General features: G+C 45.3%; 2 protein-coding genes across 5 annotated transcripts in view; one reads left to right on the top strand and one right to left on the bottom strand.

Annotated features, from left to right (window-relative positions):
- The first annotated feature begins 1,702 nt into the window (after positions 1-1,702).
- On the top strand, positions 1,703-18,552 carry LOC118086823 (uncharacterized). Its single transcript, XM_088671686.1, has 13 exons — positions 1,703-1,892; positions 2,537-2,674; positions 4,273-4,459; positions 5,931-6,178; positions 7,369-7,543; positions 9,419-9,519; positions 10,538-10,624; positions 11,287-11,415; positions 12,374-12,496; positions 13,741-13,905; positions 15,803-15,970; positions 17,218-17,378; positions 17,953-18,552. The coding sequence occupies exons 1-13, from the start codon at positions 1,826-1,828 to the stop codon at positions 18,007-18,009; spliced, it is 1,806 nt and encodes a 601-aa protein (XP_088527812.1). The 5' UTR covers positions 1,703-1,825; the 3' UTR covers positions 18,010-18,552.
- Positions 18,553-23,660: 5,108 nt separating this feature from the next.
- The window catches only part of TP73 (tumor protein p73), a 91,864-nt gene continuing 88,813 nt past the window's right edge, over positions 23,661-26,711 (bottom strand). For all 4 annotated transcript variants that reach the window (XM_088671676.1, XM_060276161.2, XM_060276159.2 and 1 more), the window contains one exon: positions 23,661-25,114. In XM_088671676.1, the coding sequence (XP_088527802.1) occupies positions 24,794-25,114 (321 nt within the window). In that variant the 3' untranslated portion in view covers positions 23,661-24,793. The remainder of the gene's footprint in view (positions 25,115-26,711) is intronic.

Raw genomic sequence — 26,711 nt, 5'->3', positions numbered from 1 at the left:
TAATGTTGGGTCCCACCCTTGATATTGATGGGATAAATATCAATAGGAGGCCAGGTCATTCATTATCTGTGTTCAGTAAGGCATCAATAAATGCACATTTGCTCTATTCCGTGACAAGAAACACACATTTCAGTCTGCCTTCCTGGTTTTTAATTGGTTCCCAGCATCCAAACATCAACAAAAACCACTGCCACCCCCCTTGGGAACCCTCATGCAAAGTTTGGTGACAATATCTCAGGAGGCAGTATGAACCCATGCCAAAAAATGGGTGAAGTCACACCCAAAATGTTTCAGTCCGCTATGTTAATTCAAAATGGCATCTGGAGTTCAAACATCAATCTTAGAAACCTTTGTCCCAAGGTTGGCAATGGTATCACGAGAGGTGGCCAAACCTATCCCAGTGAACGGGAAAAGTCATGCCAAAGTGATGGCGCGCGGCATCCAAGCATTAATGTAGATGGCTGTCCCCACCTCTGAACAAACTACATTTCCTTTGGTTTTTTTTTGAAAATAAATTATATTAAATAATAAAATTATTTTAAAAATATTAGAAAAAAACCCTACATTTCCCTGGATTCTTGGGGAGAGAAACTGTGATTGTTTTAAATGCTATAATACTGCTTAAAATGTTTAGCACAGCTGGGACCTAGGAAATGAGTGAGGTTTGAATTTCTCCTGGGATCTGGGGGCAGATGCGAATTTGGTGTGACCTGGGTATGGACTAGAGAGAGTCCTAAGGGCCATACAAAGAAGCCTGGAGATGGGGGGACTGTGTCTTGGGTCTGAGATTCCCCATCCCTAGAATAGATCCAGTTATCCAGAAGCCTCCTTGTACCTGTTTTAGGCTCAAGCCTGCCTGGGGCCTCCCCTTTGCCCCACGTGAACAGGGTGCCCTGCTAAGCAGATCACTTGCACATCACCCAAAAGGAGGAAAGGGATTTGCTAGGAAAGGGAGGGCACAGATTTGCATTTACTTTGCATAGGCTAATTTATATGACTAGACAATAGACCAAGGCCTGAAAAGATTATGGTGTACCCCCCCAAATGAAATTCAAGATATCAACAATACTAAACCGTGAAATGAAATTATAAAATAAATAAAGCACGACAGGATCTGATTTCCTTGCGTTATTTCAATCTGCATCAGTAGGATCGCTAACGACCTCCCACTATCGTGGGAGCTGCCTCCATTAAGGCAGACCGGAACCGGGAGCCTGTCCCACAGGATCTCCTTGAACAGGCATGTTCAACAGGTAGATTGTGATCTACCGGTAGATAACTGGACGTCTATGGTAGATCACTGGTAGATCAGTGGCTCCCCCCCAAAGAAGCTACAAACTTTGGCTCCCCTAAAAAAAAGCACAACATCTCTGCCCAGCACCCCTAAATTGACCTGAACCACCCAAAGCTCAACATCGCTTTCCTCTTCCCTAAAGAAGTTCAACAACTTTAACCTGAACCCCCCAAAAGGGGGTAGATCACTGCCAGTTTTTAACTCTGTGAGTAGATCACAGTCTCTTGGAAGTTGGCCACCCCTGTCCTAGAACATTGCTTGAAAACTGCTGCTCTGCAGGACGGAACGAGGAACTCTGACCCACAATCAGAATCCCCCTGGAATCCCGGAAGCAGAACCTTCGAGATAATTTGAACTGAAACGGACCTTCTCTGTTCCTGGACGCTGGGCCTGGTGCCTCCCGCCTGCAGATCCCAGAGAGAAAACAATACCTGCATGCAGACCCACAGACATGCCGCCAACACCGTCCTCCTAATCCTGCCCGCAGCAAGCAAGATGCGAGCTAACCACAAAGGAGGGGTTTAACTGAAAATGCAAGTGAGCCACCTGGCTTCTCTCCTCTGCCTCATCACCATACAGGTCCTAAGCAAGATCCATGGTAAGACCCTTAAGTGAAGGGCGGGGGACGAATGAAACCTGGAACCTCTTCTGTGACTGCCTTTGTAAAAATAACAACTAATGGTTCTTAGATTTCATAGAATCAAAGAATTGCAGCGTTGGAAGGGTCGCTTAACCCAACCCCCTGCGATGCAGGAAGCACAACTAACATATCTTACCTGCCCGTAAGGTCACAGGATTGCATTATTGCAATGTAAAATATTAAAATCTGCTAAAAGCAATGCGTGATCGAGGGTGAGTCCCAAAAGTGTGTATCTCAGGTGTTCAGTGTGGGAGACTTCAAATCAGCTAGCGCAGGAATGTCCAGCTTTTGCATTAGTTGCCTCTTCATTTAGGGGGCTGGAGTAATTTGTGCCTGTTAGAACAGGGGGAAGCAACATTTTTGGGGCTGAGGGCTATATTCCCTTGTGGATATTCATCTCTCTTTCTCTGCACCCGTCTATTCATTCCCTTCTGGGTCCACAACTTTCAATGAACTTTACTCTGAACTGGGTATGTCCCACCCCAGGAAGTGGTGATTTAACATTTATTTGTGCCCTTTCTGACTACTGAAGCCATGCATCTCCATGTTAAGGGTGGTGGCAGTGATCAACATATTTGCATCTCTTCCCGGCCTCTCTCCAGATCCATATGAACAGGAATGTGTCACCAGGAGGATTCTCTGTCACCCGAAGGCCATTTGCCAACTTGACAAGCTGACATCTGATTACTATTGCCAGTGCCTGCCAGGCTACAAGGGGGATGGAATAAACAGTTGCCAAGGTAAGTTAATACCTATGCACATCTAGCTCTTTTGGGGGGCGGCAGAGACCCACAGTGGCTAGAATTCAGTCTTCTATACCACATTAAAAACATTCCCTCTCGTGCACACAGATAGCCCAAGGAACCCTAAAAATGCTTTTACTGCAGTGTGTGTGTGTGTGTGTGTGTGTGTGTGTGTGTGTGTGATGGGGATGGGCGAATCTGTCGATTTTTGTTTCTCCAAATTTCTCATTTTCCCAGTCCTAAGTTTGGTTCTCCACATTTACACATCTTATTGCATTCTTTTTTAAGTCCTCATGAAAATTAATCAGAATTTTAGTGCAGATTTCTCCTAATATACACAAGCGTCTACACATTTTTGCCTAATACACACATTTTTTTACAGAGCAACTTTTCATCATAATGCATTCATTTTAAGCACACGAAAGCTCATACCAAAATAAAAACTTAGTTGGTCTTTAAGGTGCTACTGAAGGAATTTTTTTTATTTTAAGCACACTTTGCCCCAGTATATGTATTTTTGCACTTGGCTGCGGACCTGCACTGCAAGTTTCAGAAAAATTCTAATTTCAAGGAAAGATTGTGCTTTGGTCCACATATTGTGGGAATTACATGTGAGTTAAATGAGAATTAAATACAAATTTCTCTTGTATCCCTAGTGCGTAAATATCTTGGAACTGCAAAGACCTGGATTCAGTGTGTGTGTGTGTGTGTGTGTGTGAGAGAGAGAGAGAGAGAGAGAGAGAGATTGTTGTTTAATTGCTTCATGATGTTGTGTGGGATGTGATTCGTAAATGAAATAAGTGAATAATAAACTCACCTTTGTAACATTGTGTGGTCTTGGTTGATCACTCTCTCGCTCTCTCCTAGCCTCCATTTACCCAATCTGTAAAAGAGGGATATGATTAAATGCTTCCTTCACAAAGCTCTTCTGTGGAAGAAAGAGATAAAGACAGAGACTGAAAGATAATTTTGTGGACTGAGAATTACTGCCTATATTATTAATAGCAAGTGTTGCAGATACAGTACAAATATTGACCAATTTGAAGCAACTGGAATCATAAGAACCGACTCCTTTTGGAATAAATCATTGTTCAGACTCTCAAAAATATTATTCTAACTTTTACTGATGGAACTCTTTTAAAATAAAAAAGGATACATCAAACCACATCTCCAAAATATCCATACAATGTATTGTGCTGTCCAGCACAAGCGTAGCATTTTACAGAATGTGAAATAATCCAAACAGACCTAAAAGCAAAGGTCTCTCTCTTTCTCTCCCTCTCTCCCCACACCCTGCAGTCCAGCCTCTAGGCTGTTTACTCTCCCTTCAGGAGAACTTCCTTTACATCCTCATTCCATTGAGTTTGGGAGAAAAGACTCAAAGGCAACTCCATTCAAAAGATTTGCAACCCAGTGCCTCTCACATGATCTAAGGTCACAACACTCACATGTTAGCTACCAAAGAAACGACAATCATTTACGTAATCGTTAACTTAGCAAGAGCTCTAAGTGCTCTCCTTGGCTTTAATATAGCCTCATGGAAAAACCTACCTACCTACCTACCTGAACTGACCTCACTCTTTGTCCACTTGCAGACCCTGGGTTCCGCATCACCATTTCCAACGCATCTGTTTGCGATGGGTTCGGAGAGCAGGTCTGTCTCCTCAAGGCAAGAGAGAGGAAAGTCACCTTCAACATCACAGTCTCCATCTTTGGCAGACGCCGCCAACACGAAGTGAGGTGGTACAAATTCTACTCCGGCCAAAGCCCACAATTCCACAGGTATGCATGCGTGGAGTGCAAAATACAATCTGGTGTGCGTCTCTTAAGACACAGCCCTATCTGTAGTCCTTTTCAAGGCAGATGTTCACCAAAGGTGGATTTCAGGGAGCACAACTGGTTTGACCGCAATGGGCACCGAGCTGAGAGGGTGGCTCGGGGGCAGAGCAGCAGTGACTTAGAACAGAAGGCAAGAGGCAGGGAGGGGCTGGATTTTGGCATCACTCCGATTGCCGCTAAAATTTGAAAGCCCCAAGTCCACCACTATGGCCTTTGAAATGTCTTTCCAATTCTGAGCCATTACAGAAGCTTCCAACAACATGAAGAGGCTTAAAAACAGCCACTGAGTTGCTCCCTTTGAAACGAGACAATGAACGCAAGGCAGGCAGCGCATGTACAATGTCACCAACAACGACACTGATTTCAGAAATTATTGCAGCCCCAAAGGCTGTTGGGCAGGACCACCCAAGGTGTAATTCCACCCCCGAAGCTTATTGCTCGTTCCATGAATATGTGCCAATCTGACTGGAGTGTATAAACTACTTGTGGGTTGTTTTCATGCAGTTTGCCCATAATAGTGGCTGAGACAGAGGAAGAAGGTTTTGTAGACCAGATCCTATTCCAGCTATAACCCTGTCAATTTCCTTCCCCAAGTCCTGTTCCCAGATGGGTTTCAAGCCAGAGGAAGGAGCATATAAGGAGTTGAGAAGCGCTGTATAATACAAAAATGATGCATAGATGGTACTTTACACCTAATAAATTATCTAAAATGTAGAAGAAGGTTCCTAATAATTCCATATGTGGTGGACTTGCAAGAAAGCAAGGGGTTTTTTTGGGAAATGATATATGATGAGATTTTAAAAAAATGAGTATGTCCGAAAAGGCCGAAGCATTTCTGTTACGGATTATAGGGGCAGAAATCCCCACCCCACCCCACCCCGCCTAAATGCTAAAGTTGTTTATGTATGTAACAACAGCAGCTAGGATTCCACATGTGCAGAAATGGAAGGAAGAAGAAGTTCCAACCAAAGAAGAATAGATAAGTTAAGATAAGGTATTATGCAGAACTGGCAAAATTAACAGCAAAATTAAGAGAATCGAGTGATGAGTCTTTTATGGAAGAATGGATGCCTTTTTCGGACTATTTAAAGAAATATTGTAGTATGATGAACTCACAAGCAGGATTTGAGCTACAAGCAGCAGAAGGATTTAGATTTTAATATTATGATTTGATAGACAGAAGAAGTTGACAAAAAGAAGAGAAAAGATTAAATTGTACTTTGACTGTATATGTTGAAAATGTTGAAACTTAATAAAATGTAATTGGAAAGAGAGAGAGAAACACTGAGAAACCGAACACAGGCAAGGCTGAAATGGTTTCAAATGGTGGCCTGAAAGCTTGAGGGAGATGAAATTAAATGGCTTATTTGGTACATTGTCAGCCGTCACTTACCCTTAAGACGTTGCTTTGCAGCTATCGAAGAAAATTGGCACTTGGGAAGAACAGGCCTCTGAGGATGGTTGTGCATGAACGTGGGCAGGCGCTGACACTACTTTCAATCAAAGAGGATGATTTTTACCCAAATCTTTTCTGGGCAGAAGTGAATCCGAGCACATCACCCACCAAGGCGGCCGTGGTTGAGGCCTATGACCTGACAGGCTTCCAGCTGTTAAATCCTTCCAATCTGAGATACTATTTTGCTCTGGAGAGCATGCCTATAGGTAAGGCAACTTTTTAATTCTCCCCTAGATTTGTAGGAAAGAAGGCCCATGCTCATCCTATATATGAATAGTATAACATTAACATGCCCCCACTCCTCATGTTAGCTCTGCCTTAAAATAGCAGCAGACATAAGTTTCAAACCTGGTCATTTCCTCTCCATACAATGAGATGAGAATGAATATCACACTCACACACACTTCCATATTTCTACATACCAAAGGAGGTCCCCTTCCCGTACACACACTGAGTGTGTAGAAACCACAACCTTGTTTCTGACCAGCTTCATTTCACTTCCAAATTAGCACCCAGATTCGCTGTTAGAGGGACTGAAAGTTAGAGGGACTGAAAGTCGGACTGTTGGGTGAGCGATGAAAACACCAAATTCATGTAACTGCTGCACACGTTATGGGAATTAAAGCAGACTGAGCAGTTTAGCCCTTTCTTTTTTGTTGTTGGATGTTATTATTTTTTAAATGGTCTTTGAGTGCAGTGTAAACATGAGACAAGTAGCTGTAGGAGCTCAGAATGTAACAGGACAGCGGGTGGAAGGAGATGCTCTCGGTGCAAGTGGGGCACTCTCCCACCAACCAACAACCTGCCTTCCTATTTAAAGCTGGTCTAGAGTGTAGCAGTTTCCTCTTCCTTAGTCCTTGCAAAACTAAGCAGGGAGGGTGACAGGGACAAAATTGGAATTGCTTGGCTTCGACATTGGTTTGCCATTAGCTCTGGCTCCATCTGTCATTGGCTGTGGATCCACCTCCTGGATCCTCCTGGATTCCTTCCTGCAGCAGAGGTAAGGAGCCAGATGTTGTCGGACTCCCAACTCCCATCAGTGCCGCCCGGCATGACCAAATGGTCTGGGATGAGGATGGCCGACAGCCAGGGGTGGTGATGGGAACTGTAGCCCAACTTCATCTAGAGCAGGGTTCCCCAAACCTGGATGTCTGGCTGGTTTTTGGGGGGACTACAATCCCCATCACCCCCTGTGACCACTGGTCCTGCTAGATAGGGATGATGGGAGTTGTAGTCCCAAAACATCCGGAGACCCAAGTTTGGGGAACCCTGATCTAGAGGTTTTCAGGTTTCCCTCCTCTGCCCCGTAGCCAAGAGTCGATTCCCTTGACATGGCAGCTCACGTCCCAGTGCATAGAGAGGTCTCTCTGTTTTCGTCTGCTGCTTTTATTTTTAGAGGTCGGAGAGTTCTTGGAAGGGGACAACGTTGCCATCCACTTGCCGAAATACCTCCGGCTTCCTCCGTCCAGCTTTGTCCGGTGGATCAAGGAGCCCCGCCCCATGACGCTGCTGGACAGCCATGCAGTGGTGTTGGCCAACGGCCTGGATGAGATTGAGATCAGAGGATTAATGTACGCTTGCCATCATCCGGGTGCTTTCAGGCTCAGCCTATAAGCAGAAAGGTGTCCTCCAACTTACCACTTTAGGGGGAGGGCTTATTTATTTCGATGGTGTCTGCCGTGAGAACCTTGCGGGAACTGTGGAAAAAAACAACACCGTTTAATGAAAAAAAGAGGGTGGGGGTCGCTTCATGGTGTATTTTAATGCTGAGTGTTTATATTTTATGTTATTTTGCATCCGAGGCTTTTAAGGAGGCCTATTTGGTTATCAAGAAGTATATATTTTTATAATCATCATCATCATAAGTTGTATGCATCGGCTGTAGGGAAACGTGTGGCTCTCCCGATGTCAAATTCCAGTTCCTATCAGCACCATCCAGCATAGCCAACAGGGAGGATGGGAGTTTTAGTCCACACAACATCTTCACTGAGAAGGCTGACACCTTGCAATTCAAAGGTTCTTCATGGGGGAAAACAGGTTCCAGCTGCTTCTGAGATAAGAAAATAAGAATAGCCGTCTGGATCAGACGAACGGCCTATCCTAAATGGCCTCGGTCCAGTATACCTGAAGGAGCGTCTCCACCCCTATCATTTGGCCCTGACACTGAGGTCCAGTACCGAGGGCCTTCTGGCGGTTCCCTCGTTGCAAGAAGCCAGGCAGAGGGCCTTCTCGGTGGTGGTGCCCGCCCTGTGGAACGCCCTCCCATCAGATGTCAAAGAGAAAAACAACTACAGTACCAGGCTTTTAGAAGACATCTGAAGGCAGCCCTATTTAGGGAGGCCTTTAATGTTTAATAGATTATTTTATTTCATTTTTCTGTTTAATAGATTATTTTATTTCATTTTTCTGTTTAATAGATTATTTTATTTCATTTTTCTGTTTAATAGATTATTTTATTTCATTTTTCTGTTTAATAGATTATTTTATTTCATTTTTCTGTTTAATAGATTATTTTATTTCATTTTTCTGTTGGAAGCCACCCAGAGTGGCTGGGGAAACCCAGCCAGATGGGTGGGGTATAAATAATATATTATTATTATTATTATTATTATTATTATTATTATTATTATTATTATTATCCGACCCAGCATCCTGTTCTCACAGTGGCCAACCAGATGCCTGTGGGAAACTCACAAGCAGGGTCTGAGTGCGAGAGTGCTCTTCCCCCTCCTGTGGTTTTCAGCAAGTGGGAATCACAAGCATTCACAAGCCTTTGATCATGGAACCGATCTTTGTTCTGCATGTGTAAGGACCTGATCTTCTAACGCAGTAGCCCCTACATTCCAGGAAGGAAGGGCGTTGTGTATTGTAAGAACATAACAAGAGCCTCCTGGATCAGGCCCAATGGCTCACCTAGTCCAGCATCCCCGTGGACAGCCAGATGTCCCAATGGGAAGCCCAAACGCAAGACTCATGCACAACAGCACTCTCCCCTCCTATGGCTTCTTGCAACTGGTATTCAGAAACAACCTGCCTTTGTCAGGGGAGGCTAGCAGTCTCCGATATCCTCCATGAATTTCTCCAATCCTCCTTTAAAGTTGGTGGCCATCACTGTCTCCCCTGTGGGATCAAGATTCACAGTTCATGCACTGCATGAAGAAGTACTTAAAAAAAAAACCTGTCCCAAATCTTCCACCATTCAACTTCACTGGATGTCCACTAGTTCTAGTCTTACGAGAGGAGGGAGGAAGCAATTCTCTCTCTACTGTCTCCGTGCCATACATAATTTTATAAAGTTTTAACTAAATTAGAGACTGCACACGTGGGAGAGAATGTGTGTGCATGAGGGTGTCTAGAACCGAGAGTTTCAAGTTATTTTTGCTGTTTGGGTTTCAAGATTTCACGAAACATATCTCACCATTGTTATCCCTTTCCTTGTCTCTTAGGAACACTGACTTTGGCTATTTCCGAGCACTTGTCTACGATTTTAGCCCTGATGTCCCCGGAAGGGTGTTAAATGCCCAGAGACTCTTCTTAATAAATAGGGGTATGGAATCTCGCCCCCCCCCTTCCCTCTTCTTAAAAATCCTGTCGTGGTTAATGGTTGTTAAAGCGATACTCAACGATCCTTTTATTGATTGTCAGTTTATACCCAACCATCCCAGGTTTTGTTCTGCAGTAGCTTCAGCTACACAAATGAATAAACAATGCCTGAATAGCTCAGTTGGTTAGAGCATGGTGCTGGTAACGCCAAGGTGGCAGGTTCGTTCCCAGTATGATACAGCTGCATATTACTGCATTGCAGGGGGTTGGACTAGATGATCCTCAGTGTCCCTCCCAACTCTACAATTCTGTGACTCTAAAATTATAGGTATTAACTATTCTGCGCCAAAGTATGTTCAGAGTGGCTTACGATGGTGTGGCCAAACAGTACCTGCAACAACAATTTCAGCCAGTTTAAAATACAGCACAATGTCCTTTCCCAATCCATTCACTTCCTCTGCTAGATATTTTGGAAAGTGGTTTGTCTGCCGTCTATTTGTTTGTTTGCTCTCTATACATTTGGGCAGCTCTCAAGGTATCGTCACCAGACTTGGCATGGGGGTTCTCGAGGTGGGGCTGGAAGACTTTGTTTGAATTCCAGGCGGCATTTTGAATCTAGTTGGTGGGCCAAAACATGACTTTGAAATGGCTTCACCCACCTTTTGGTGTGACAAGTCCAAACTCACAAATTGTAGCCCAATTTAAAAACCCATCTTTTTTTATTTCTAAAAATATCTGGGCAACGCCGGACACTCCCTACTAATAAAATATAAAACAGGAGCATAAGAAACACAAAATGAAGCAATGACACAGTGGAAATGTGATCATTGAAACATTGTGGAATCATAAATATGTAGCCTCTATATTTCTAAATGTGTGTGTGTGTGAGAGAGAGAGATTTCTAAACATAAAGACTGTGTCAGTAGCTAAGGCTGTGCTTGTTACTCTTTTTAATCTGAAGACCCTGTTGTGGTATTTGGTGTCTGTGTTCAAGTTTCTGCTATTCACGTGTTTCCTATCAGATATCACCAAAACCTGCAATGGAAGCCGGGATGAAAAACACTGCAAATGCAATCCAGGATTTGAGGGAAATGGTATACACTGTGTTGGTAAATAATTGTGAGCTTTGCTTCTTGTAGTCTTTATTTTAGCATACTGTAGTACATAATGATCATAATGCTGCTATAAACAACCATTTATTTTCCACAGATAGCGTTGATGCATGAATTATTGTGACATACACACAAACAAAGCCATTTTGTGTGATGTCACACGCCCCACAGTATCCATTGTGTGTGTGTGTGGCCCCACAACACTACCATAAAATTCCTATTGTGCCCACAGGCTGCAAAAGATTGGCACACCCTGTGTTAGAATACCCACAGCTCAGTGGTGGGACACATGTCCTGCGTGCAGAAGGTCCCAGGTTCAATCCCTGGCATCTCCAGGCAGGGCTGGGACGGAACCTTGCTGGAAACCCTGCAGTGCTGCTGCCAGTCAGTGTAGACAATATTGAGTGGAAGGCAGCTTCTTAAACCCCTGTTTAAATCACCTCTGTATTCAGAACCATGAAGACTGGGGCCTTGCTTTATTTTTAAGGGAAGGCCACCATCCAGCTCCATTTAAAAGGATTCAGGTGGCAGGGGAAGGGCTGGAGAGCAGCTGCCAGTCAGCGTAGACAGTGCTGGGCTTGATGGGCAAATCTCTCTGTGTGCGCACATGTATGTAGAGCATGCTCCTATATAGTATTGTTTTCTTCTTTTCTGCAAAGACATAGACGAGTGCAAGAGGGAGATGCCCCTGAATTGCCTGGATGAAGCAACCTGCATCAACACATATGGATCGTATTTTTGTCGCTGTCCGAAAGGCTTGGAAGGAGACGGCGTGCTCAGCTGCATAGGTAGAGGAAACGTCAGAGCCTCTGGTTGTGAAGAATAGCTGGGCTGGGCTGGGGAAACTGTGTCCCCTCCAGGTATTGCTGCAGAGTCCATCACCACCAATGTCATTGCATTAATATGATTTATTGCCCACTGTTCACCCCAAGGTCCTAGCTCAATTTAAAATACATTAAAAACAGGTTTATTTGGGTTTTTTAAAAATGCAATCACAATAACAGGGTGGGTCCCAGGGATATGCAACTTGAGTGCCCAAGGCTAAAGTAAGGAGGTGCAGCTTTAACATACAATATAAACTGCATAGTCAAGGTGCCAGACACATACTTGTGGGGAGGGAGTTTGACTACCTGGGGGCTGCCGCAGAGAAGGCCCTCTCCTGGGCCGCCGCTGCCTGCACTTCTGAGGGTGGTGAAATTACCAAGAGGAACCCCTCTGCCAATCTTGGCACCCAAGGGGGCCTGTAGGAAAAGAGGCAGTCTTTCAGGTATTTTGGGCGCTTGAGTGAGCGACTGAAATTGGGCCTGGAATGGACAAACATTGTGGCTGTTTCAAAATAGGGGCTATGTGAGTCCCAAATGGAGCCCCAGTATCCTGACCATGGCATTTTGGAGCCATTGAAGTATACACGTCATCTTCAAGGGCAGTCCCATGCAGCGGGCATTGCAGTAATCCGGTCCGGTTGACAGAGCATCCCTGAACCTTGGCTGTGTCAGCTGGAGCTCATGGGCATGGGGTGGGGGGGTCCAACAATATTTGGGGTGTTACCAGCTCACCACTTACAGGTCTCCCATTTCTGGTCCGTAATGGGTGGCCTGTAGCTCAGGTGTAGCAGACCTGAATTTGCATGCAGAAGTGGTAGAGGTTCCAGGCTCCAATCCCTGGCAACCCCAGCAGACAAGGAGAAAAACAGGTCTGGGGCATGACCTCCCACTGTGCAGCTTCTCTCTCACTCCCACCTTTTAGACATTGATGAATGCACCAGGGATTCCCATGCCTGTGACCAGGACGTGATGTGCTTGAACACCCTGGGATCCTACTTCTGCGTTTGCCAAAGCGGATTTATCGGTGACGGTGTTCACTGTGAAGGTAAGTTGCACAGATTTCTGGAAGCCCGCAAGCAAAGCATGAATGAAACAGACCGTCCCTTATCGTTTGCCTTTGTAATGACCATTCTTCAGAGATATACTGCCCCTGAACATGGCGGTTTTGTTGAACTAAAGCAGCTGTATTGCAAAGTTTGCCCATAAGTGCCAATTTTGAAGGATAGCTCTGATTGGGTTCACATTTGGGGGGGGGAGTGTGAATTTGACTTTGGCTTTAAATGCGGACTGAATTGAATTCCCCCCCCCTTCCATCCCTACACTCTATAACCGATCAGATTTATAGAATGGCTCTAAACTACTATGAGAGAGAATGAAACTACCTCCTGCTGTCCCGCTTTCTCTACACCATTCATATTATTAAGACTTTCATGTCCTCCTATAATTGTGGGCTTTATCCATAAACTGAAAAGCCTTCCTGGGCAGGGAAATGTTCTGTCCCATGACCATCTATGTTACCCTTTCCTAGTTGTATGATACAGTATCGTTCTGGAAACAAGTTGATTATCTATGGGAGAAGTGTGTGTTGGATGGTTATAAATGAGCAGGAGAGGATAGTTTACTTAGTAATTATACTTCCTCTTGTGTGAGAATGCAAATATGTATTTCAGCACAGTTAAAAATCACCATCCATACACATCTTATCTCTATAAGCTATTAGGACAAGGTTACATAACCTTTTAGAACAATTATGATATCCAAGGATGTTTTAGGCAGACTTGGAGTGTCTTCTCCCATTTCCCCCCCCCCCCCACCCCATTTTTATTGGTTTCCCTCTGAACAAAGAAATCACTCTCAGACTGTTTAGTAAACAAGAAAAATACAAGGTTTACTCACATCAAAAGTCTTGCCAGGATCCAACAGTTACAGGGATGAAAACCAGGCAGGCAATCGTCCTTAAATGTTACAGATATGCATAGTGCAGTTCAAAATGGAGATTGCTATCTGGAGGAGAGCAAAGAAGCATCCTCCCCCATCGCAGGCAGGAAAAAATGAATGTGTAACCCGATGGAAGAGGTAAAGATTAACCCATTGTCTTTTTCCTGTGACCAGGTTTGGGGATATGGCATCATAGAGTCCCCTCTGTACTGGTTCTGAAACTGCACGGTGCCATTGCCCCTGTTTGTGATTCTCTGCCAATCGTGCATTTGAGATTTGGGCTCCACAACCTCCCACATGGTGTGCATGTGTGCCTTTTTGCCAGTGTTCACCTCTCTTCTCCCGTTACAGTAAAAAGCAGCTGGTCTCCGTGGTCTCCGTGGTCCGTCTGTTCCGCCACCTGCGGCCTCCAGAACCAGATGCGCATCCGGCAGTGCACTCACCCGGAGAGCGGCATGCGATGTGTGGGCCCTTCCGCTGATCTCAAGCTCTGTCCTAAGATGAAACCCTGCCCACGTAAGCTGGCCTTCACTTCTTAAGCTGGGGTAGGCAGACCTCCCTTGCAAAAGGCACATCTCCGCTGCAAGAGCACGTTCCTTTTATATCTTCATGGGGGCCCACCAGACAACCTCCAGTTGTGCTCACACCGCCAACAGGGTGGCCATACGCAGTCCAGATTTCAGTGACACTGCTTCATTTCCAGTTAGTGCACATCACATAACCTCCTCCCGAGAAACCTCACAAATTTCTATACCGGAAATGTTCTGGTTTGTATTTGTTCCACTTTTGCTCTGCTGCAGCCCCTCTGGACAGCAATCGTGTGGAAGCCTTGGGGAAGCATCCAAGAACAATTAATAAAGCAGAATAAATCCACCTCTAACGTGGCACCGCCCTTCTTGTGTCAAAAACAGGTTCCAGAGTATGCTTGCAATAAACCACCAGTCTGGAGAGGCCCATGGTTTCTCCCAAAGATTCCTGGTTTGTTCTTGCCACTATGGTTGGGTGAATCTGTTAGTTCTGGTTTCTCTCAGTTTCTAGTTTCTCCGGTCTTGAAGTTCAGTTCTCCACTTTCCCAAGCACTTTGCATTTCTTTCTTTCTTTCCTCTCTCTCTTTTTTAAAAGCCCCATGAAAATATGCCATTGTTTCAGTGCAAATATATGCTCATACACACATCTCCTTTTGCATTGTGATGCATGCATTTAAGTGTATATTGTTTTGTTGGAGAACACCACAAAATTAAGAGGAATGCAAATTCTGAAGGGCGGTTGTTCTTCATATTGCATATATGCCGTTATTCTGCGTATTGATTTAGAAAGTGTGAGTTAGGCAGTTTCTCATTTAAATGCAAACAAAACCAAAATTCTGTCCTGTACCTATTCTGAGATGTCCCCCCTCCCCTGCTCCCCCTTCGTTAGAGGATCACACATCTCTCTCTGACCTTACAGCACCTCTTATGTCCTTTGTCACTTGACTACTTATTATCCCCCTCTTCCCTATTGTTTAACTCAAGTCCAGAGGAAGTAGAACCATTCTCCTCCCCCTCCCATTCCTATTTCCTTGTATGTCAACTGTTTTTAGATTGTGAATTTTATTTTATTTTTTAAAAAAATTATTGGATTTTTTCAAACAAAAACAAAACTAACACACCAAAATAGCAAAAAATAATAATAATAAAAAGAAAAAGAAAAAAAGAAAAAAATGCAAGAACAAAAACAACAACAAGACAATAAAAAAGAAAATATAAACAATCATTATATAAACTCATTTCATAACATAATTTTGACTTCCCTGTCCCTCCCGTTCCGAGCCTTTATGATATCCCAATTTGCACAGCTTTCAAATTATAATCGTACAGTGGTACCTCTACTTACGAATTTAATGCGTTCCGAACACACATTTGTAAGTCGAAAAAATTTGTAAGTCGAATCCCATAGGAATGCATTGGGAGAACAATTCGTAAGTAGAAGCAACCCTATCTAAAAATTCGTAAGTAGAAAAAATCCTATCTAAACCACATCCAAGATGGCGGGCGGAGCTCCATTTGTAAGTAGAAAAATTCGTAAGTAGAGTTATTCGTAAGTAGAGGTACCACTGTATTACATTATAGGATTATTGTAATATGTAATAGATTGTGAATTTTAGAGCTGCTAAGCTGCTCTTAGACACACACTCTCTTTTACCCTTTTCGCTAAAAGGTATGGAATAAATGCTGTGAATAAATAAAACCAGGGTGGAGAAAAACCAGAGGAAATAGCAAAGAGCAGAACTGGGAAGATACTAGCACTCAAAACACATGCACTTAGCCACTGGCTATTGTGCAACACCAGTCATGTCCACAGAAGAAGAAGGAACCTGCTTGTCCAAATCTGATGTAGAGAATCGGTGAACAATTTTCTCCTTTCCTTCCTTTAGACAACGGCCATTGGTCAGAGTGGTCACCCTGGTCCGTGTGTTCAGAGACGTGTTCTGGGATCAAGAAAAGGATTCGAATCTGCGACAACCCTGCTCCTTCCGGAGGGGGCCTGCCTTGTGAAGGGGAGAAGGAGGAGGTTGCGATGTGCAACAACAGGCAGTGTCCAGGTGCAGCCACCATCTTGCTGAGGGATTGGGCAAGCATGAAGGGGACCTTGCTGGGATAAGGCACCCTTTGTGCTTGAATGCTGAATCCTTAGAAACCTTGAGGGAGTTCCCCAGCTGGGAAGCTCTTCCTGCCCAAAAGGCGAGGGCGATGGGTTGGACTGGCAGGTGACTCTTACGTCAACACACCAGCAACAGGACAGGGTCCTCTCCTACATCTGAAGGCAGCAGACAAACGTAGAGGGCACAGAGCAGGCTGCATGGCATGGAGATGTCATCTCTCCAACACCACCTCTTTCCCAGTGTCTGCCGCCTGAGGCTGACGCTACCTCTTTCTGCCTAATGCTAGGGCCGGCCCTGCCTGAAGGCATTTAAGAACAGGCTGATGGACGGGTCTTTGGTCTGATTCAGCAGGGCTCATCTTACATTCTCACACTCCCTTTCCCCAAGACAAGAACATAAGGCAGCTGGATGATGAGAGCCTACCCAGTCCAACATGCTGTTCCCACAGTGGCCAACCCATGAATCACTTGTTCCTTCCACACTTTTCAATGCACTTCCCCCTCACTTTCCTAACTGCAAAAGTCTTGTTTATTCAGTATGGTGCTTTCACCTGCCTCCCTTTAATTGTGCAAACCTAAAGTATGCACTTGAATATTTCGTACAAAATACTGACCGTCTGAAGGCAGCGGAATATCACGGGCCAGTGGGAAGCCCAAATTGAACCCTTCACTTATAATTAAGATTTGAAGCTGAGTTGGAAAATTCGCCACAAGTAATTAGAATTTGCAAGGAAAACCATGAGGAAGACAACCGAGGGAGTCGCAATTAAGATGTCAAAATAATAAGAACTGGGAAGTTTGAACTCTTCCCAATTTTCTTTTTGTTTTTGTTTTTTTTCTTCTTTCCTTTCTTTCTTTCTCTTTTTTTCTTCTAGGTTTATTAATATGATTATGAAAGAGTTGGGGGATGCAGATCCCCATAACTCCTTCCTCCCTGTTCTCTCAGTGGCAGGGGGGGATATGGAGGGAGGAGGGAGGGGGGAAGCAGAACTCAACTCACAATTGGACCCCTTTGTTTCCTAAAGCACACGGGCCCTACTGGTGGCAGAAGTGGACCGGTGGGTGGAGGGAAAATGAAGGGACAGTGTTATATTATATGTCTTGTTTGTGTATTTCTTGTTTGAAAAATTAATAAAAATCTCTTAAAAAAAAACACAAATTGAACCCTTCACTTTCTCTCTGCCTCAGTTGACGGAATGTGGTCTCCCTGGGCATCCTGGACTCCCTGCCCTACCACCTGCGGACTAGGAGTCGTGAGCCGATCTCGGCAGTGCAACAACCCTGCCCCACAGCATGGAGGGCATAACTGCAGTGGGCATGGGCACGAGCAAGGCTCTTGTGGATTTCCGGTGAGAGAAGCAAGTTTTTGAAATTGTGGCAACAAAGGACAGGAGAATATTTTCAGGCAGGGATGGGGAACCTGTGACTACAACTCCCATCATCCTTGGCCCAAATTCCAAGAGGGGAGTACCCAGATCAGGATCATTGCACCAGTGGAGGGGGATTTAATCGTTTTAGCATGTCCCCTCCCAGGACAAGTAGCAGTTTTGGAGGAAGGGTTTTAATTTAGATAGCAGCCCAAAGGGAAAGGCCTAAGGGATTTGGCCACTAGCAAACTACTTTCCAAAAGCATTCTGTCTACAGGGTGGTGGTGCTTGCTGCTACTGCTGTTTTTTAAAAGGCAAGCATGTTCTGTGCTTTCTGTTCTGAAAATTGCAGTGGTGAGATTTTAGCAATGCACAGGAAATTAAGCATCTGCAACCTGCAGATTGTGCCTGCCCCACCACAATCTTTCAATATGTTGTCAGTCTGGCTATTGACACACTCTTCTGTCTCTCTGTCTCTGTCTCTCTCTCTGTCTCTCTCTGTCTCTCTTTCTCTCTCTCTCTCTCTCTCATTTATTTATTTATTTATTGCATTCAGGAGGCTTTCTGCAAATACCTGGCCAAACCATCTGAATCTATAAAACTGATTCAATGAGTACCCAAACACTGGCCAATGCAGCAGTGGGAAGAATACCAGCAACCGGCCAAGTATGGCTTCTCTCAGTTTGTGGGCCAAACTTCATGGTGTTGTAAAGGACAATCCACCCACTGCTTAGTGAGAATTGGGGCCAGTTCAGACAGAACCATTCTTAGGTGCCCAGAAGCTAATGGGGGGGGGGGGAGAAAAGAATAGCACCAATGGACAACTTTAGCGAAGAACGGTTTGGGAAGAAAACTTTGGAACCGTATCACTGAGAAACACCTGGAGTTGGGCTGTCAAGTATCTTCTCTGGAATGAAGCATCCTGTGAAATATCATGCATGACTATGTCCACAGTTAATGGATTTTGCATGAGTGCACAATAGTCTTTGGAAACAAACACAGATGTGGTGTTTGCAGAGGGGCCTGTGCACTGTGGTCATTTGAGGAACCCAGACATACCACAGATAGGAGTTTCTGGTCCCAGGCAGCAAAGGGCAGAGACTGGTCAATGATGAATGTGATTAAAATGCCCCCAGCTTTTATACTGGATCAAATTATTATTATTATTATTATTATTATTATTATTATTATTATTATTATGCCACTCTTAGTTTTGCAAGGCTTCCGCAGCACCGTTATTACCCTGTGAAACAGAAAGGACTTCTACTTCCAGGGGTTCGGGGTGGCATACAGTAGGTTTCATGCATCCATCATAAAAGACCAACCTTCTCCGAGAAAACATTTCGCTGCATGAAATGGAGGAAAATTCAGGACAAATGAAAGTGCACAGCGTGTCTTTAAATGAGGGGTAGGCAACCTAAGGCCCATAGGCCACAAGCGGCCCACAGGGCTCATTTAACCGGCCCATGAGCCGCCCCTAAACCGAGCTACCCACTTGGCGAGTCCCCGCACGCTGTGCTAAATCGGTGCAGCATGGCGCAGGGACTCGCTTCCGCAGTGCCAGAAATCACATCTGTGCAGACGCTGGAAATCATGTCTGCTCAGGCACCGGAAATCGCGGCTGCACGTGCTCACAGGATCCAGCCCACGGTGGGATCTCTGCTGGAGTGAACCAGCCCAGGTGAGGTAAAGCTTCCCAGCCCCTGCTTTAAACTATGGAATTTGCTCCCACAAGAATTAATGGTGGCGACCAACTTGGAGGGCTTCAAAAGGAGATATGGACAAATCCTGAAGGGTAAAGCTATCCTTGGCTGAAAACCAGTTAAAGAAGGTGGCAAGTGGGGAGAGTTCTGTTGCATTCAAGTCCTGCCTGCAGGGTTCCCATTGGCATCCGTTTGGCTGCAGGATGCTGGACGAGATGAGCCTCTGGCATGGTCCAGCAGGGGTTAGTCCTATCCTTCATACCCACCTTTGATGGCTTTGAAGGGGGATAAGGCAATCGGCGGCTCCTAGCCAGATTGGCCATGTTTACCCTGCAATATCAGTTTCTCAGGCATCTTTGGCTGGGCACTGAGAGAACAGGAAGCTGGACTAGGTGGGCCTTTGTCCTGATCCTGCAGGGTACCGTACTTCTTCTTATGGTAATACAGCACTCAACTGGACTGGCAATAGATCTTACTCCTGCAGTGTTGACGGGATAGCATTCTTCAAAGCATGTGAGGGGAGCAGACTAGAGGGTAAAGGGCAGGGGATAGCTAAGTCGATTGAGCATGAGACTCTTAATCTCAGGTTAAGATGCCTGCGCCTCAGGGGGTTGGACTGGATGACCCTCGGGGACCCTTTCAACTCTACGATTCTATGTGGCTCTCCCAGCTCCAGCAGTTCCCCATGTGCTGTGTCCACTGAGGTGCTATCCCACCCTGCCTGTTGGTAGGGCTGCTCCTGATTGAACAGCCTGTGTCAGAGGCTGTACCATTTCAAGCTGTCGATGGGGTGGGTCACATCACAGAATGTGTCTGCAGCTCAACAGCAATCCCTGCAGTAGAGAAGTTAGCATGTCCAGGAGAAGACCAGGCACCTTCAATGCTTCTCCTGTGACATCTGTTCTTCTATCTGTAACGAGTGGGAAGGGTCAAGCAATCATGCCCCCAGTGCTAATGCTGCCGCCATCGAATTCAGAAACCAGACAGCTTTTTAAAAGTGAAAAAAGAGGGAAGCATGATGTAATTCACAGTAGTGTGCCAAAGCTGTGCTTAAAAGGTTGCTATGCTTTGTCACTCCCCTTAGGCCTGGAGACTGAAGGAGGCTCTCCATGCCTCTTTATCTGGCACTCAGGACTCTCCCCAGGGCACACGCCTCCCCAGCCACACACCCTACCCCCTCTGGTTTGCACCCAAGTGTTTTTGCCTGGCTGGAATGTGCCCTTGTACTCTTGCGAATGCTTCTTGCTTGCCGGGATGGAGGAGAGAAAATGTGTGTAGAAACTAGCCTTCTATGAAAAGGCACCCCCCACTAGCTTGTGGCCCCCAGAAGGGAATGCAACCCGTTGGCTTGAAACAATTCCCTTGCCCCACACTAGGAGCATGAAAGGAAGGGTGCGCATTTGTGCATGTGTGTGCAACAGCAATGCATCTCTCCTTTTTGAGTCAAACGACGTTTGAAATCCATTTATTGTGTTACCCCAAGAAAGCTATAAAAATAACACATTTCCCCTCCCCTCCCCCTCAAAGATATCATTACAATAAAAACGAAACGAAACCTCACAATTCATGACAAAGTTTAAACTCCACTTGTGTTTCTTAAGCCCATGTTAAGGTGAATCTCAAAAAGCTCGGGCACGCACACCTGAGAGGGGTCAGGCAGCCATTGGAAAGACGAGATTCAGAGGTTGCTGTATCAGACATCAGAAAGTTTACTGGCCATTTCCAGAACAAACCAATGTAGATGGATTGTTCTTTGCCCTGTTTCAACTGGGAAATGCAACTGCATGAAAGACCTGGTAACGAAGGAGGAGGAGTCCCTACCCATAGAAGGGGCAATGGGTGCATGGTACGGTATTGGTTTGGCCTCATGCACAATGCCACATGGGAGCCCATCCCTTGTTGTCCGTACACTGAGTGTGGACCTCTGAGCATTAGCTAGCTGATATCTAACTTTGCCCTCAGTTATTACAGAAGGGACTCTTCTTCAGCACCACTTGTTACAGCAGGGGAAATGGAGTCAAAATAATAATGAGGCATCATAGATGTCTATGGGCATAGGGAGCTGGGCCCCACACACCTGTCCATTAGGGCACTGCCCTAACTTCCCCCTTGATTCCTCCAAGCTCACCTGCCTTCTCACTCCTAGCTCTGCCCTTGTAGAACTCGGCACAGAGAAAGAGGAGGAGGAGGACAAAAGTAGCTTGTTGGTTCTGCCTGTCACTGGCTCCGGAGCCACCTGCTTTCCAGTCCTAACAGGCACAAGCCCATCACTGTGGACGGCCTGGGTTTTCAGACTGTGTGGAAGCCTGTAAGTGCTGGCTTCCCTCCTCATAAGTTCTTTCTCAACATGTGACAGGGAGGAAGGGAGGAAAAGAAAGAGAGGGGGAGGGAAAGAGAGATGCCACTCCAGATTTCCCTACAGTTATCTAGAGTGCCAACACCTTTCTTTCCCTTTTCATGGTTTTGAAGCTGTGATTTTGGCAGGTGTTTATAGGCCTAACTCTAGCTGAAGCCCAGGTAGGTCAACAGCACTCTCTCTGTGCATCCCATGGGTCTCCACTCTCCAGTATGGCTATGAATCAACAAAATATATGGTAGGCCTTTCTCCTGCAAACTGAGAACCTTGTATACCTCTAGGTACAAGTACCCTTTGCACGCATGTTTGTACACATTACTTTGCTGTGCTTCGGTCCTCGTATTGTTCCAGAAAGTGTGAATGAAGGCTCACCTTTGCATGCATACTAAACAAATGTACTCTCCCATCCCTGCTGCTGACTCCAGGATGCTTCCAGAGCTTCTGGATTTTTGCTCAAGCTGCTCATGACATGTGCCCAACATTTTGAAATTTGCTAGTAACATAAGCATGCAGATGCACACGCACACTCACTCACACACACAGTAATTATATATAGTAATACTGCTCCGGGAAAGCATTTTTGTGACCACTGAAGATGTGAGTGAGGGTGGGAAAGAACAACATAAAGTGCTTTAACTTGCTGCTGCTTCACAAGCACTATTGCATCTTGGCTGTTTCCAAAGTCTCAGCCCCTGCAGGACAAAAACACATGCACAGTTTTCAGACAGGATCTTTAACAAGGTGCAAATCTGGGTGCTCCCTAGAGATATTCACTGAGTAGTGATGCAAAGTGGGTGAGAGAGAGAAGGAGGAGAATTTTTTGCTGGGTAATAAGTGACAGATCTGTAGCATTTTGGCTATGCTAGTTCAGTGGCAGGGGCAGCTGATGTATGTGTCCTGCTTTACAGTGGGCAGTCCTCTGAAAGAGTCCTCTCTTTAAGGGATGGAAGTCCAGAAGAAGCCTATTGAAAAACCAAGAAACCCAAACCCAAATCAAAGTGTTTCCCCTTGCCCTGCAAGGGGCTTTTAAACAAACAAACAAACAAAATCACACGGTGTCACAAAAGGGGGCTCTAAAATTCTACCTGGATGCTGCAACAGGATGGGTGAATTGCAAACTGTTCTTAGCAAAGACAAGAGAACAAAAACATACAATAGCAGAAGCATGTGAAACAAGGAAAGTCAATGTCAAAAATCCTGGTCAGAATCAGGAGGAAATTTCCAGAGGTACCGATTATGTGCACCTGGGATAGAATGGGGAACCTCTGGCCTTCCAGGTATTGCTCGGTTACAGCTTGCATCATCCCTGACACTTAGCCATGTTGGTTGGGGCTGATGGGAATTGGAATCAATAACAACATCTGGAGGGGTTATAAGAGTGCTGTGCCCAATTCTAGGCACCCAAGCTGGAGGGGTAAAGGTAAAGGGACCCCGACTGTTAAGTCCAGTCGTGGGCGACTCTGGGGTTGCGCGCTCATCTCGCATTATTGGCCGAGGGAGCCGGCGTACAGCTTCCGGGTCATGTGGCCAGCATGACTAAACCGCTTCTGGCAAACCAGAGCAGCGCACAGAAATGCCGTTTACCTTCTCGCCGAAAGGTATCTACTTGCACTTGACGTGCTTTCGAACTGCTAAGTTGGCAGGAGCAGGGACTGAGCAACGGGAGCTCACCCCATCACGGAGATTTGAACTGCCGACCTTCTGATCGGCAAGCCCTAGGCTCTGTGGTTTAGACCACAGTGTCACCCGCGTCCCTAAGCTGGAGGGTGGAGGATGGCATTAAAGAGAATCAAGAATCTGGTAACCAAGCCTTATGAGGAACCAAGTTCATCTAGTCCAGCTCTCTGCAATGCAGGAATATGTAGCTGTCCCTTATGGAGATCAAACCTGCAACCTTGGTGTCATCAACACCGCACTCTAAACAACTGAGCTATCCAGATGATTTATTTAACAAATTTATATACCCCTTGTTCATAGCTACATCCTGTTCCCAAAGTGGCCAACCTGATGGAATGAGTTGCTTTAAAGCAAGGGTGGTCCTTCCAAATGTTGTTGGACTACAATTCCCATTATCCTGAACCTTTGGCCATACTGCCTGGAGTTGGTGAGAGTTGGAGTCCAATAGCATTTGGAAGCTCCCTCCAAAACCTCTTACCTTTCTGGAGTCTATTGAAATGTGCTGCGACAAAAAGAAGAAGAAGAAAATTAAAAGAAAAAGCAAGTTTCTTACAAAGCAAAATTTTGCACCCGAGCCAATAAAACACCCACATTGTTGAATGCAACCCCGTATCACCTAAGCATGAATTTGTTCTGAAATCTAGGGAACATAACCCATCTATAGGGCTTCTAAGCAAGAAACAGCTAGCACCAAACTATATACCATTGTGTGTGTTTTTGTGTGTGGAGAAGTGTAATGACAGAGAGCTCATTTCTCCCAAAGACGAAAACTATAGCCTTTTTTTGATGTTTTGCTTAGGAATCCATTACAATGACCAAATAATGATTTGGATTTCATCAAGCAATAAACCTTTGACTCTAGAAACAGTTGTGGAATTGTTTTCCTTTCTTGGGTAGGGGAATAATGATGCCATCTTTGCACCCCCTCAGAAGGGGGTGAAACCTTGTCCATCTGTGAACTCTTCACAATAGCTTACATAGAAAATAAACCTTACAACATCATGGCGAGTATACAGTATATACAGCGTGTGTGTACAAAGTCGTCTTGCTAGGCAACGCCTTCACCCAGCTAACACAGATATCCCTCAGGTTAATCAAATCGTAAAGAGCTGCTTTTCTGTTCTGCAAAGTACTGTAGAAAAACAAACACTTTTTTGGCAGTCTGTTAAAGAAAAGAAGTCCCTAAGTGGTTTGGTTCCAGTTGGCCGTACAAACCTCCCACGATGTGTGACAGGTCAGCCCTGTTCTCACTTAAAGAAGTTAGGGGCTTGGAGACTTTTCTGACGAGGTGGAAGAGAATAGATAAGATGAGACACGTGTTATCCTTAAGGTCCTTGATGCTGTGATATAAAATTCACCCAGGTTTGCTACACAACCAAGTGCAACATAACACAGGTGTGTTTTTTTTAACCCAGTGCATGTCCTGCTGCTAAATGCGACCGCCAAATTAGCTACCCTTCGTGAAAAGGTACGTTGCAAAGGACTGCATTTCAGCTCCAGAGCGCAACCGTCACGTCCTGCCCCAAGCTCTGAAAAAATACTTTTTGGTGGCTACCCAAAAGGCTCGTTCCGCCTGGCTGTTGTGCCAAATACCTTTCAGGTCCAACTGTTCAGTTCCTTGCCCTTAATTCGCCAGCTTCCATGTGCCTCTCTAGAGACACTCAGTTGATTTCTCCCTCTGTGAATTCCTCTTTGATGGACTGTTTGCGGGACTTGCAGTCCGGGAGGTCAAAGCCGAAGTCCGCCCACTCATCGGCCCCACTGCGGTTCGGGATGGTGATGGTGTGGCGGACGCGGAAGTGAACGGCTTCCATGACACGTTGCCTCTGCAGCTCGCCGGATGTGCCGATGGAGATGGTGGAGGCATTGCTGCTGGAGCGGATGAGCTGCTGGGCTCCGTAGTCGTGGCCCTGCTTCAACTCCTGGAGGGCCCTCCAGATAATCATCCGGTACTGCTCCGGGATCTTCAGTGCTCCAAGATCCTGCAGAGAAAGGGGTTTGGGAGATTGGATTGACAAAAGGACTGGGTGAACTGTGAGAATATAAGATAAGGTTACCAGATTTTTTTTCAATGAATCCGGGGACACTTTTCAACTTCAATGGATTTTGTATGGGGACTGATTTGTAAATCTGGGGACTGTCCCTGGGGAACTGGGACGTCTGGTAACCTTAATATAAGTAGAGCCTGCTGGATCAGGCCGACAGCTCATCTTGCCCAGCATCCTGTTCTCACAGGGGCCTTTGGAAAGCCCACCAAGAGCACTCTTCCCTCCAGTGTTTTCCAATAATTCACATTCAGAAGCATTGCTGCCTCCCTCCACATAGCCATCGTGGCTCATAGCCATCAATATCCATCTCTAGGAATTTGCCTCATCCAGTCCTGATCTCTCTACCTCACAGCTACTATTTCAAGATAAAGAAATAATAAACAAACATGGAAGGCCCAAGTACTACACATTTAACATAGCAAGTGCTCCGGCCCTCTGTGTGTGATTCATCTAGGAGAGAATTTGGGGGAGGAAATGAGGAGACACAGAGGCCCAAACAAGCCTCATGTTCTTCTCGGAGGACTGATTTACAACACAGCCAGTTTTAAGTCCCACTCATGAAAACAACCACGGATTCATGCCCAAGTGTTAATTTAGTTAAAAGAGTAAGCACTGTAATACTCTATTACAGCTTTCCCCAACTTTGTGCCCTACAGATGTTTTGGATTTATTTTGCCGGGAGTTTGGCAGTACCATTGCCTCTCCTTTCTTACTGTTGATGCCAACCATTTTGTACTAGCACTCAGAGAACTTTTATGAACAAATGAGTATCAGCACCTCATGGTTGTTGTTTTTTTAAAACAAAGACAACAAAAAGAGTTGGGGCCCAAAACGTCTGGAGCTCATTAAGTTATGAATGGCTTCTCTGTTGGGAGTTAGCATAACTCAGCAAACATAGAAAGTCTTCATGCAAAAATGGGATATTTCTTTTTTTAAAAAAAAAACAAGCGAACGCGCAACGCTAAACTTTATGGGGTTAAGCAGCAAGCAGCTTTTGATTCCAATCTAAGACTGTGCAACTGGCTCCAGGTGTTTTTGGAAGGAAAAGCCCTTATTCTGCGGGTTTTCTGTTCAGTGCTTGAAGCCCGGAGTGGAAAATGACATACGATGCATGGCACCAAAATACGACATGGTGAAGACTTGGTTCTGTGCAACATGCAGCATTTATTGGGCAGACATGTGTGTAGGGTTCCCTTAGAGCAGCCTTCTCCAGCCTGGAACCAGCCAGACATGACTGGACTCCAACTCCCACCCCAGCATGGCTGATCCCCAAGGATGATAGGAGGGCAGAAGGTTTGGGGAAGGTTGCCTGAGAGGCGAAGGGATGGTGTCTCACAGCTCAGGGGACAGTGGGTAGGGATACAGAACTCTGCCTAATTTCTTACCCATACCGCTTTCATATGTTTTTCATATAATTCCCTTGCATCTGCCATTAAAAAAACAAACACCTCACAAAACCCATGCTTAACTGCATATTTTCTCTCAGAACATGTGTTTAAATGTGTGCTTTTCTCAGAATATGGGTTTAAAT

The sequence above is a fragment of the Zootoca vivipara genome, chromosome 6, assembly GCF_965207765.1.
Source record: "Zootoca vivipara chromosome 6, rZooViv2.hap1.1, whole genome shotgun sequence".
In the NCBI taxonomy this organism is placed as follows: domain Eukaryota; kingdom Metazoa; phylum Chordata; class Lepidosauria; order Squamata; family Lacertidae; genus Zootoca; species Zootoca vivipara.
This window is presented reverse-complemented; position numbering and strand designations above follow the sequence as displayed.